General features: G+C 42.5%; 1 protein-coding gene across 7 annotated transcripts in view; it reads left to right on the top strand.

Moving 5' to 3' along the window:
- LOC135368448 (long-chain-fatty-acid--CoA ligase 5-like) overlaps nucleotides 1-11,495 on the top strand; it is a 63,589-nt gene extending 52,094 nt beyond the window's left edge. For all 7 annotated transcript variants that reach the window (XM_064601727.1, XM_064601725.1, XM_064601723.1 and 4 more), the window contains exons 10-20: nucleotides 364-441; nucleotides 1,902-2,036; nucleotides 3,505-3,587; nucleotides 3,704-3,854; nucleotides 4,779-4,851; nucleotides 5,899-5,987; nucleotides 6,848-6,964; nucleotides 7,363-7,506; nucleotides 8,301-8,402; nucleotides 8,484-8,555; nucleotides 10,165-11,495. In XM_064601727.1, coding sequence (XP_064457797.1) covers nucleotides 364-441; nucleotides 1,902-2,036; nucleotides 3,505-3,587; nucleotides 3,704-3,854; nucleotides 4,779-4,851; nucleotides 5,899-5,987; nucleotides 6,848-6,964; nucleotides 7,363-7,506; nucleotides 8,301-8,402; nucleotides 8,484-8,555; nucleotides 10,165-10,302 — 1,182 coding nt within the window. In that variant the 3' untranslated portion in view covers nucleotides 10,303-11,495. The remainder of the gene's footprint in view (nucleotides 1-363; nucleotides 442-1,901; nucleotides 2,037-3,504; nucleotides 3,588-3,703; nucleotides 3,855-4,778; nucleotides 4,852-5,898; nucleotides 5,988-6,847; nucleotides 6,965-7,362; nucleotides 7,507-8,300; nucleotides 8,403-8,483; nucleotides 8,556-10,164) is intronic.
- Nucleotides 11,496-12,563: the final 1,068 nt, after the last annotated feature.

The raw sequence follows: 12,563 nt of genomic DNA on the forward strand, positions 1-12,563 counted from the left end.
GCTTTATTTCTGAATGGTAGTAGAGTGCTTCTAGCATTTAGATGTAGCATATATAGTGTGCATGGGGAAAATTACTTTGCACTACCTAAAATCATGAGACAATGTGGGGATTTGAGTGGCTTTTTGAAATTCTCAACAATTGCTACGCAAAGTCTCCAAAATTGCCCTGTACGCAGAGGCTCCGTCCCAGTGTTACGTACCACCTCACGTCAGCATAATGATGATGTTGAATCTGCGAGAGAGATGGATGCATCCTGCCCACCCTCAGAGGAGTGTCGGATGATTAAACTAGACCAGTTCAGGAGTGCGAGGACCGTCCACCTAGCCTATGTACATTAAATTTCCTTCCTTTCTTTCTTTCAGGGAGAACTTGCTCCTGCTGGCAATGATGTCATGATGTCATTTCTTCCATTAGCTCACATGCTGGAAAGATGCTGTGAGGTACATTACCACCTCATTGGTGATTCCTACTCATAGGGCTGCTCATAAATTGTCTTGGTGTAGTTGCTAGAAGGAGCATAGAAGGCACCTCGATCATAGATTCTTTTTACCTCGTGGTATGAACTAGCTACCTTCAGGAACTGTCACGCAAAATATGTCCTTTGGAAAGCACAGATTTCCTGAGAAAATTAGTTGACAAGAGCATGTGTGGCGGTGGCCAGAGCCGTATATTAAAAGGGAGTCTGGCCATTAATGGGTCATGCCTATACCTGAAGCTCCACCCACTTTTTCAGCTTTCCGACCAATGAATTCTTGAAATATGGAGCACTATCAATCAACCTATCCCCACTAAATGCCCCACTATCCAACATGGGCAGCACCATTTTGGGTGGCAAGTGGATTGGATGGGATTGAAATGGATACCTCTCGTAATCTGCAAAAGTAGTGGATTGTTGGTGCAAATTTGATGAGCGCCACCTAGGGAGCATAAGGCACGTCGGGAATTGTCGTCTGCTTCCGTCGTTGTACCGCTGCCGGCAGCTGGGACACATTCTGTTGTCGGTATGATTTCTAAACAAATTCACATGAATAGTTGGAATATAAGAGGCAAGAATGTTTATATCCATGAAATCCAGCAATTAAATATAAGATTGTACAGCACAGCACCATTTTTGTTCTGGTTTCGTTGTGATCGCCGTGTTCACTAGGCCTAACATCGGCGACAGAACGTATTATTTTCAGTTAGATATCGATGGATGAGCATAAGCTGAAACTGATTTCCGAGAAACTGTTATTAGGATGTACATTTGCAGCATAAAATCAGGTTAGTCTGTGAAAATTTTTTGTCACGAAATCCCCGCTTCACTGTGTTTGCTTTCGTCGCCATTTTGGGTGGCAGTATCGTGTCATGGTGACCCCCTTGGTAAAAAGCAAACCAGTCAGAGGAGCGAAACTGTGATTGACAGGTCGAGCCTCTTTTTGTGACTCCTCCCAATGGCCAGACTCCCTTTTAATATATGGCTCTGGCGGCGGCCTCTCACAGCTCCTCCTTGTGCGTTGCGACATCAGATCATCCGAGGACTCCTATTGGCTGCCGAGAGTCGTCTGCCACAGTGCAGGAGAAGGCAGACTGCCAATGGCTCTGCTTCAGACCCAGGATGGGCAGCTCTAAATACAACTACAAGAAAAAAAAAGAGAAGGTGCGCACCTCACTCTTCGGCAGACGACACGATGTCTCAGCCTGAGAGCTGAGCTTTTGCCGACCTGCGAGATTGAAAGCTGTCTTGTGTCCCAGGGCTTGTAGTTCTAATTTCTAGTCTCCTGGACTTGTTCTGCTTTATCCCTTCTGTGCTCCTTTAATATATTACTTGTATTCACGTACATTGTTACAAATATAACTCGATTAATTATATTAATATTCAATAAAGGTCTCGATCACAGTCACCTTACTTTACTTCTAGATGGCTCTCTACATGGTTGGTGGTGCTGTAGGCTTTTACAGTGGGGACATCAAGGAACTCGCCGAGGATATGAAGGCACTAAGTCCAACCATTAGCCCTACTGTGCCTCGCCTGTTGAATCGAATTCACGATAAGGTGGGCAGATGCATAATCAGGAGGATGTACATCTTTCTCTAATGCAGTGACTCTTATTGAACCTTGGTAGTGTTGTGCACGCCATACAGATTATTCCATTGAGCATGCATGTAACTGTGAAGCATTAGGGCGGTAGTCGATTTTGCGGAGGTCGTGTTGACAGGTGTTTCATCAACACAGCATAAAGTTGAGAGCATTGGCTCTTAACATCTGTCACACGTGTGTCATATCAACTGCTAACCGCTGTATTTCTCTCTAAAACATGGATTGGCACATTCATGCATAAAAGCGACCCTGATGTGGCCATGTTTACGTGGATGACATGTGACTTTCTTGTTACAAATTTGGTGGTTGCAATAAGTTAACCTCTAACCTTCCTCTTACCTTATAACAGCGCAAGAACGATGAAGGGTCTCGTCGACGTCCATGGGGGTCACAAACTGTACAAAAATCCAACACTGAAGTTTTCAACTTATTTAATCACGCAAGCTTTCATGTAGTATAGTCTACATTTCTTCAGGTGTGACTACTGTACATGAAAGCTTGTGTGATTAAATAAGTTGAAAACTTCAGTGTTGGATTTTTGTACCGTTCTTACCTTACAGTCGCAATCTGATCAGGCACCCTGATTTAGGTGGGATAGGTCCAGGTTTTACGGTCGTACTCCCACTTTCCCACCAGCCTGCTTGTGGTAAAATGTTTTTTCCCGCATCAGCTACAATGAACCCTGAACAGAAAAAAGTTGAGGCTAAATAGAGATAGTGCTTTTAAGTCCTACTTGATCCTCTCCGCGCTCGGATACTAACCATGAGAACTGCTTAATGTGTTACCCCCTCCCTTTATGCCCCACCTTGAGGTTGGTGGGTACTTGTCACTTTGTCTTATCTTACAGTAAGATGTGAGTTGTCTTCAGGTCACCCTATTCTCTGACAACAATTATGTCTCTCCCCTTTTATCCCAGGTTACATCCCATGTTACATCCCATTTTATCACAATGTATGCATAGGTCCCTGTGTCTTCGAGTTTTATGTTTTTTGAAAAGCAGGGGGGTAAAAATCAGGTCTTATTTCAGGAGTCTTATAACAAGGTGAAATCGGGTAGAAAATTAAAAAAAAAGCACTTCTCGCATTTTAGATTGACATAAGATGCAGAACAGCTGTGCTGAATGCCCAATGCTTAATTTTCTTCAGTGCCCATATTGGTGGCTTCGCAAAGTTCATTTTCCAGTTTTTCCGGGTTTTACCCCAATACAAACTCGGGTAAAAATGGGTTTTACCAAGTTTTACCCAAAAACACAAGGCCCTGTGTTAAGGGCATGTGCAAAAAGAAGCGGAAAATATTGGAAATATTATTTTATGTGCTAAAACATGGTAGTGTTTGTTGTTCTACTATATTTATTGCAGTACTATTACCACCCCAATCCATGAGGTCAAATTTTGCTTGGTGCACGATTGATCTTCATTTGCAGGTCATGTCTGTCTGCAATGCCAGCTTCATAAAGAAGACTCTTCTCCATTTGGCTTTGAGAAGCAAGGAAGCAGACCTTAAAAGGTATTGGTGGACGTTCGTCCCGCTTTTCAGTGACATCCAAATATTTCCATACAAAGTACGTAGCAACAACGTACTTGTAGCTATGCGTAGTCGATCACTTGTGACTTTCCTTAAAGGTTCGTTGTCAACCAGAACAGCATCTGGGACAAACTAGTATTCAGAGCAGTACAAGAAACTATGGGTGGTCGACTAAGGCTCATGGTTGTCGGGTCTGCACCTCTAGCACCGAACGTCATCTCACTGGTCAGGTGTGCCTTAGGATGCGTGGTGAGTGCCCACAAAGAGAAAGACTGGGTTGTACTTCCTGGCATTCAATGTACCATGCACAGCTTTGACTTGGCACTTTCGTAATGGCGCCGCAGAAGTGGTGGCAGGGGTGGCAGTTAAGTGTGCTAGTTTATATTTAGACAGTAGCGTATCTAGAGGTATCTGTGCCCATGGCAACATGGTTAACATGATGTCCTTGGGGATGCGTTTTCGTGTGTTTCGCTAGGTTTCACACTACAACCTCTCTAATGGCGGGTGTTTTAGATCATTTATGAATGTGCCAGGTTGAGTGCTCGACCTTGCACATTCACACCCGACCACATAATAGCGCCCCTGTTCACCTGGCGCCCATGGCAGCTGTCCACACCTGCCACACCCTAGATACGCCACTTTATTTAGACCCTTGCGTCTTTGAGGAATGCGATTTTGGGATTGTTTTTTGGGGATTGAAAATCGGGGGCAAAAAAAGGCAGGTTTTAGTTCAGTTTAGTCAAGGTCTATCAATATCGTGTGGAATAGCAGATTTCCAGGTTGTGCTGAATGCGCAGAGCCTGGTGTTCTCTAGTGTCTGTATTGATGGCTGAATTGGCCCTTTTGGGAGTCCCGTTTTGGGGTTTCGGGAGTTTTACCTTAAGTGATGATGATACCCAAATTGGGGGGAGGGTAAAAACCCCTCACAATGGTTTATTTATACTATTGGAACTGCTAACAAGTGTGTGCAACACTAATTTTTAGCCACCTTCAAGACGCGATGAGAAGTAAATTTTTCCTAAGATTGAATATGAATGGCATTTAGCTTTGTAGAACCAACCATGATGAATGATTGAACGATTATTTACAGTAGTAAGGCACACATCAGCAAGGCTGTCTGATATAGCCGTCTTGGTGAGGCATAAGTTTACCTGTCCTCGCTTCTCATTCTAGATTGTTGAAGGTTATGGACAGACAGAGTGTACGGCCCCTTGTACATTAACTATTCCAGGTGACTATGATGCTGGTGAGTACTGTGTCAACATCTTTTTTCGCACCTCTTCTTCCACAGAGTATAGCAGAGTGATCTACCTCAGAACAAACAAACTGCACACAAATGTAAAAAATAAGTTGCTTTGCACAGTGTATTTGGTCTTACTGGGACTGACAGTTTGCTAAATACCATAAAATTTTCTTGATATGCGAGAAATTGGCTACTGTTGAGTTTCAGTGAGGTGAGATACGCTGGCATTTAAGCCAAATTATATTTTATGGCAGATTAGAAAAGAACAGCAGGGTATGCATTGTGTGCATCTCTGTGCACATCAGGAGCTATATCTGTAGCAAAATGATTCACACTCAAGCTATTTGACGAAACCCACGATTGCGTCAGCGTGCTCCACGAATCTTGCTAGTACACTAATGCCACACAGCAGAATACACGTTTATGTAGGAATTCGAATGTGAATGAGATCAACACTATCAAGTTCTCAGAACCGGAGGATGCGCTGCACAGATTCTCTGAGTTCTGGGGAGCCCAGAATTGAACCTCTGTGCCAGAAGCATTTTGTGTCGCTTTGTTGGATTTCATAAAGCTCAGCTTTTCAGTTTTCTAAACCAATTACAACTATACAATGGCGTGGAGTTTATCCCAGATAAACATAAAAGTCTGTTCTTTACACTGACGTGAACCTGCATTGAAAGCTTTACGGTAAACACGGTAATAGAAGCGGAGAAAATGGGCACCGCGAATAGCACAAACTCATGCGGCTCTGACATCAAAGCCCTCACTGCTGCCACCGCCAGTGAGGCAGCACATGAGTAGTCGCGTGCTTGCGACTGCCAATGGGGATGGACGCAACTCTCAGCCCTGCGACGTGTGCGCTTTGCTCGGGAGTATGCTCGAGGGCTTGTATCTCGCTAAGTATGATATGTAGAAGAATACTTCTTTTTTTTCCTCAGTATATTCTGGTGCACAGTACAATGCATCCATAATGTAATGAACCACATCTATGAAAGTGTCCCGACCTCTTTAAATTATTGACTGATAAATGAAACATCCGGTTCGTTTCAGGCCACGTAGGTCCCCCAATACCAGCGTGTAACATAAAGCTGGTGGATGTCCCTGACATGGAGTACTATGCGGCGAATAATGAAGGAGAGGTTAGTGAACATCTTAGTGTATAGTATTTAGGCCCTTGTGGTTTCAGGTTTTAAGTTTTTTGAAAGTGGGGGACTAGTGGGGGAGGGGGAAACTAGTGGGCAGATTTTTGGATAGCAAATAAAGAAGGGAACCTCTGAACAGAACAGCTGTGCTGAATGTACAGTACTTAGCCAGGGACGGATACAGACCCTCGGCTTGTGGGAGGGCAGCTTCTTTGTTGAAGCGCATAGTGGGAGAGGGGAGAGAGGGAAATCCAATGTATAAATTGATGTTTTGTGCGCGCGTGTGGGGGGGGACTGCCCCCCTCCCCCTCCCCCAAGGCAGAATTGGCACTTTGCCAAATTAGTTTTCGGGTTTACCTAAGTGACGCAGATTAGGATCTACAGAAGGGTTTTTGCTGGGTTTAACCTCCAAACTGTTTTTTGAACCTGTGGGAGTTCACCCACATTTTCTGTAAGCTTTGCAAATTGTGAAGCAAAGCAGCACTGCACAGAGTATCAGGGTCAAGAGATCCACACCAGCGACCTCGTGGGACTATGACAACTCACAACGCAGGGCAATCTCAACACAAAGGGAAACGAATCTCTCCAGTCATTCATCAGGGCATGGTTTTTCTTACCGTGTTCTTTCTTTACTGGAACTCCCTAAAGCGGAGTTGTGCGGATAAGCTTGAATTGCTTTAACTTTTAGCGGCCCTGAGCTATAGTTCTATAGGGAAAGGGCAACAATACCATAGGCTTGAGGTAAGATGGGAGAACTAAGAAGGAACGCAGTAAACATCGTGTTACATCGTTAAAGGTGTTTTGTGGCAGTGTAGAGTCTTCAGGGGTACAGCGGATGAATGGGACATATCTTACAGATATGCGTCAAGGGTCCAACAGTGTTCCAAGGTTACTTAAAGGACCCAGAGATGACCGAGGAAGTTTTGGACAAAGACGGATGGCTTCACACAGGAGACATCGGAAAATGGCTGGAAGTAAGCACCTCAAACAACAACAAGGACATGATGTCCCAGAAAAGTTTTATGTTAAATCTAGATTTATACTGGACAATATACTGGACATTGCATGATCGCATGAAATTAGGTACCAGATATTTGAGGAGTTAGTGTAATAAAAAGGAAAGCTTCAGTGTTTTATAGTTCTGTTGTTACTTTTGCCAAGTGGATCTTGACACAACTATCTATGTTCTTCGACTCTGTACCCTTTGGAAGATACATACATACCAACTATATGTACTGCTGTGTTGGGTATAGCAGGGTTGTCAACGCACCGTTTTAGACAGAGTTTGTACTAATGTCCTAAAACTAGCTTTGTACTTTGCAATGCAGGCACACTCTATTGCTTAACCGCTTTCTTTTTTACTTCCTTTCAGAACGGGTGCTTAAGAGTAACTGACAGGAAAAAACACATCTTCAAATTGTCTCAAGGAGAGTACATTGCTCCCGAAAAGCTTGAAAACATCTTTATACGTTCATTATACGTAGCACAGATCTTTGTTCATGGAGAAAGTTTAAAGGCAAGTATATAAATGAACTACCTTCAGGTGCCCGAAAAAGTTTTACCTGCGAAGTGAGGCAAGCAACGTTAATCTGATGCTAGTACATTGAATTTGGATAAACATTATTGCTAAAGCCCCTAGTCTTCTTCTGTGGAAAATTTACTTTCCTGCAAAGTGGGTTTTGTAGATCCACAGCATTCCGCAGGCAAGAGAATACAAGCAAAAAAAAGCGCAAAAAGAAAAAGTGCAGCATTCTCCCAAGATCGCACATCGGCTCGTCCAGCGGGCTTTTCCAGCCTTTCGTAACTTTTCAGTGTGCAAAGAAAACGAGTCAACTCTGTGGTTAACTTTCCTTTTGTCTAAATTTCCTGCTGTCAACATTCGGCCGTGTAAGTGCCAGCATTATCAGTGTCAGGCATTGCAGTAGTGACTGATTGCGTTTAACCCGCAAAAATGTCGCAAATCAATTGGAACCCTTACATAATTTGGCAACATATCCAACATTCAGCGAAAAATGGATGATTCTGAGGGAAACAGCAGGCATTGAAGATGGAGCCCATGAACTCACTCAAAGGCGTGTTTGGATTACATTCTTTGCTGTGGCACTAAGGCTAGGGCACTAATTAAACCTAGGCTGGAGAATTAAACCTACGCTTGAGACATAAATTGATTAATCCCACAGGTTAGCCACGAGAATTTTGTACTGCAAATTTGTACTAACCCTGTGTGGCGACAAAGCTGATGCTGCTTGAGGAAGCATGTTAAGCACCCGTGGCATTGCGCAGTCTGATGAGCAACTCTTTTCCTTGCAGTCATGTCTTGTAGCAGTAATTGTACCGGACGAAGATTACCTCTTGCACTGGGCACGTGCTAACAGCATATCTGGCACCTTCGCAGAGCTATGCAAAAACAATGTAATTCTATGTCCTTTCCCATCATCACTTACCACGCACGTCGTGTTGCTGTGAAACACATTTGCCGTTTGATCATTATAGGTAGTAAAGAAATCAATTCTTGACGACCTTTGCACTCTGGGCAAAAGGTCAGGTCTGAAGTCATTTGAGCTGGTGAGTACATTTAGCTAACGTCCTAACCTGTTTGAAAGAGATGGGATGCTATCACATTGAAGAAGTTATAGCTCACGATGAAAATCGAATATACTACTACCTTACGTGTGTGTGATAGCACACATAATTTGTAATAGCTGTAAATTAACATTTCCACTGCTGGGGCCTGTTCTTCAACTGCCATCATTCGGCTGTTCATTGATTCAAGACTCAGGATGGCATGAGTCTTCGTGTGCCAGTACAAGCATGTCCATTCCGTGTGATGTGTGAAAGTGCCTGTGCGGGATGTTGTGTTTTGCAACACATTACCTTGATCATGTAGGTACCAGCGGGTGTAGTGTCTTGATCTGGGATATCCTGTGTTCTAAAATCCAGGGATCCAGGTTGTTTTTCACCTCCCAGAATCCCGGGATTTTTTTCGAAGAAATATCCCGGGATTTTGGGATTTGCGGTGAATAGTGGAAACCTACTGTTGGATCACTCTGGACACAGAACACTGTGACAATTTTGAGTTATTCAATTTCTAGAATGCGTTTTGAATGACAATTCTTTGTCCTTAGCTGCCTCCCTAATAGCATACGCATCTGATTTGATTTTTTGCGGGGTGCTGGTAGGCAGCCTTTCATTGTTGGCGCCTGTGACCACTAACCATATATACTACTTTATATAACTATACTACATATATGTCTTACATCATGCCTGTAACACACACCTGAGCTTTGTGCGTTGCTTTAATTGTCTGAGAGGTATCGGCGGCGTGGAAAGCGACGCGCACGTGAACAGCCGCACAAAGAAAAAAAAAGTGTTTTCGGAAACCAGCCTTTTTCTCAACATTAAGCAGCCTGGTGTATTCACTTACTGTTGCTTGGCAAGTTTTGATACTTTAGTGATTCAGTTTTGGAAGTCTAATCTTCGTTTTGTATTCAACGACAGCATGAAATAAATTGGTGGACGTTACATGTCATAACTGTGAATATATACAAGCCTTTCATTTGGGGAGAACATAAAACAGGCCTTCTCAGTTTCTGGATGAAAAGTGTGGTGTATTAAGAACGAATGTTTAGATTAACACGCGGTGACAGAATATTGAGGAGACACACAAGACGCAGACAGGAGTCATCAGTCACTACGCAAAGGCTGTGCACGTGTGCTGTTTTGGCTTTAAGTCAATCACGAAATCCCGTCCCAGGATTAATCGGGAAAATTCGCGAAATACTGGGACTCTAACAGTGGCCCGGGGATTCCCAACCCTACGCAGGTGCACTGACATGTACCTTCTATATGGTATTAATTTTTGACAATTTGGCCTTGGATTGTGCATTTCATGCAATAAAGTTGAGTATGAAGAAGCATATGTAAAGAAATTCAGAATTTTTGTAATTTGTAATGTCTTGTAACAATTTGTAATCAGAAATTGGAAATTTTTTTTTATATCAGAATTTGGAGATTAAAGTGAGCTTTTTACCAACTTCAACTCTAAAGCACACGGCTCTGTTTGCTGTCAGGGGTGGGTGAGCGCTGATTATCTCAGATTTACATGACAACACTGCGGCCCGGCAAATACGATCGTCGCATGTACGCTCATAGGGGACACACTTTTTCTTTGCAGCTGAAGGACATCTACGTGCACAGTGAACCTCTGAGTGTTGAAAATGGACTGCTCACACCAACGTTGAAAACAAAACGTCCTGAATGCAGAAAGTACTTCATGCCTCAAATTGAACGCATGTACAGAAGCTTAGCCTGAGGAACTAGTGTTAGCCACTAGAAAAAAATGCACTAGACAAAAGAAAACAAAAAAAAAAGGTGAAAAGAAATAGCTTTCGCTAGGACCATAGATTGCCAAAGCTGACGGCTTTGTGCTGGGATTTGAGCTGGACAAGTATCTTCCCAGTGAACTGCCCATGTTCCCATCACACATTTTCAAGGAGCGAATGGCCACCAGTAATGCTCAGGTTACAGTAAACACGGGCTGTGTACTTAGGTATCGTTGTGGCATTTTTGATTCGCTGTACAACGTCTATATTTATTTCTCGAGTTTTGTTCAGTGTCCTTGTACTCATTACGTTTCACGTTACTTTGAAAAAGAAGTGTTGTATCACAACTGCTAATGAAGCCTGACAGTATGATTTGCTGATACATATTCATATCATTTCACCTACATTGTAGGGATATGGAAGGTGTATGTGAAGGGTGATAAGCAGACTAGTCATAGATTAATATTTTACCTCGTTAGCTTGAGTAGTCTGAGCAGTTTTTAAGTCCCTCAACAAGTACATTAACTTTCCAAGGTACTAGTGCTTAACATTTACTTAAGACTCTGAAATGCTATTGTAGATCTTTCTTGCACCAGATGATGTCATTTGCTGCAGAATGCATTCCATTACATGTTGGTTCTTGTATAACTTAATAGTGTACTTTAAACTTTTTTAACGACAGCACTTTTAATGCTGCAGTCCTTTGGACACAGCTTGAAGATGGGTGCTAGTGGAATGCACTCCCATGTTTTATATTAGAAGTTGCACATAAGCAGAAATACATCTAGGTATAGTACTCAGTCCTCTAGGAAGCATCTGAAATTTCATGCATCATGCTATGTAAGGTAGTAGTACTACTGTACTCTGGAACTTTAACTGTGAAAAAAAAAAAAGAGAGGAAAATTGACGAAAATGTGTGCAGATTTACCCACATGGCAATAATGGTCTTTACCACACAAGGAAATGTCAGATGCCATTCTAGTGCATTCCTGGACTGACGTTAAGGTACCAAATTTGTGGATACCAAAACTTTGTTACATACCTGCACCAAAGGTTTTACAAGAGTTTCCAGGAATCCTGCCTGGTAGATTGAGAATTGTGTAACAACGATTTATGTACCTACATTCCACTTGAGTTCTACTACCCCTTCTTCAGAAAATAAACTGGTTACTTTATACGATGACTCCATGCAGCCTTTTCATTGTGTCATTCGATACATTAATTCTAGCACCTAAGTGTGACCCCATTCAACTTTGTAATTGAGTACAGTGATATTGAACGTAGGGTTGATAGGGAAACATTGCTTGCCCATGGAAACAACACATATTTATTTTTATTTATTTATCTCCACTCCAACCACATGTTGTGCGTAGAGGGATTACATTTAGAGACACAAGAAATATGAAAGCTGTAAAAGCGAGTTTTACATGTAAACCTAGTCTAGATGAACTGGGGAGATAATTATTGTCACAAACAATACCACGTTGTATATCCCTTCCCACATACATAATCCCACGTATGTATATCCCTACGGTATCCCTTAAATCCCTGAAGTCTCCCCAAAGCAACATAACAAATGTATGTTGTGCGCACCTATCAAAAAGTTCTCAGTAGATTTCAGAATATATGCGTAGAGGTGTCAAGTTTTGTCACGGTCTTAAAACTTCTAAAAAATAGAGAAAGAAAACAAGGGGGTGGTGCGGTACCGAAACAAACTCTCATTACAAGTCTGTCACGAAAAATTTTCTCGTATGCAAGAAGTCATCTTATTTGTAGCGCAGACAAGATTGTCTCATTAATTCGTATACCACGACTTTATACGGTATCCTGTGGCCTATAGACGCGTACACGTATGGGTACGTCATCGATGTCGGGAAAAGAAGAAAAAAGGAAATATTGGGGCTTGGTTATGTGGTGCTCATGGGTGACCACGTGCGTGTTGCCTGACCTGACCGATGTTTATTTCGTAAGAGCGATCTAAATGGGCATCGAAATAGTAGTTTTGATTTTTTTGAAAAATTACTTCGAAAATCGAAAGGAAGCGATTTATTCCCGTAACATGGCACAAGCTCACAGATATTTTATAAGTATATTATTCCGACAACACCCAGGCTATTAAATGGATATTGCAAACATCAGATGCCAGTGCAACAATATGTCAACTAAGCAAGCGCATTGCTTTCAAGGATTCGAGTAAACTGCTTTTTGTTCATGAATTACACGGGGAGACGAATTTCGCGACCTTCCCAAT

The sequence above is a fragment of the Ornithodoros turicata genome, chromosome 9, assembly GCF_037126465.1.
Source record: "Ornithodoros turicata isolate Travis chromosome 9, ASM3712646v1, whole genome shotgun sequence".
Taxonomy (NCBI): domain Eukaryota; kingdom Metazoa; phylum Arthropoda; class Arachnida; order Ixodida; family Argasidae; genus Ornithodoros; species Ornithodoros turicata.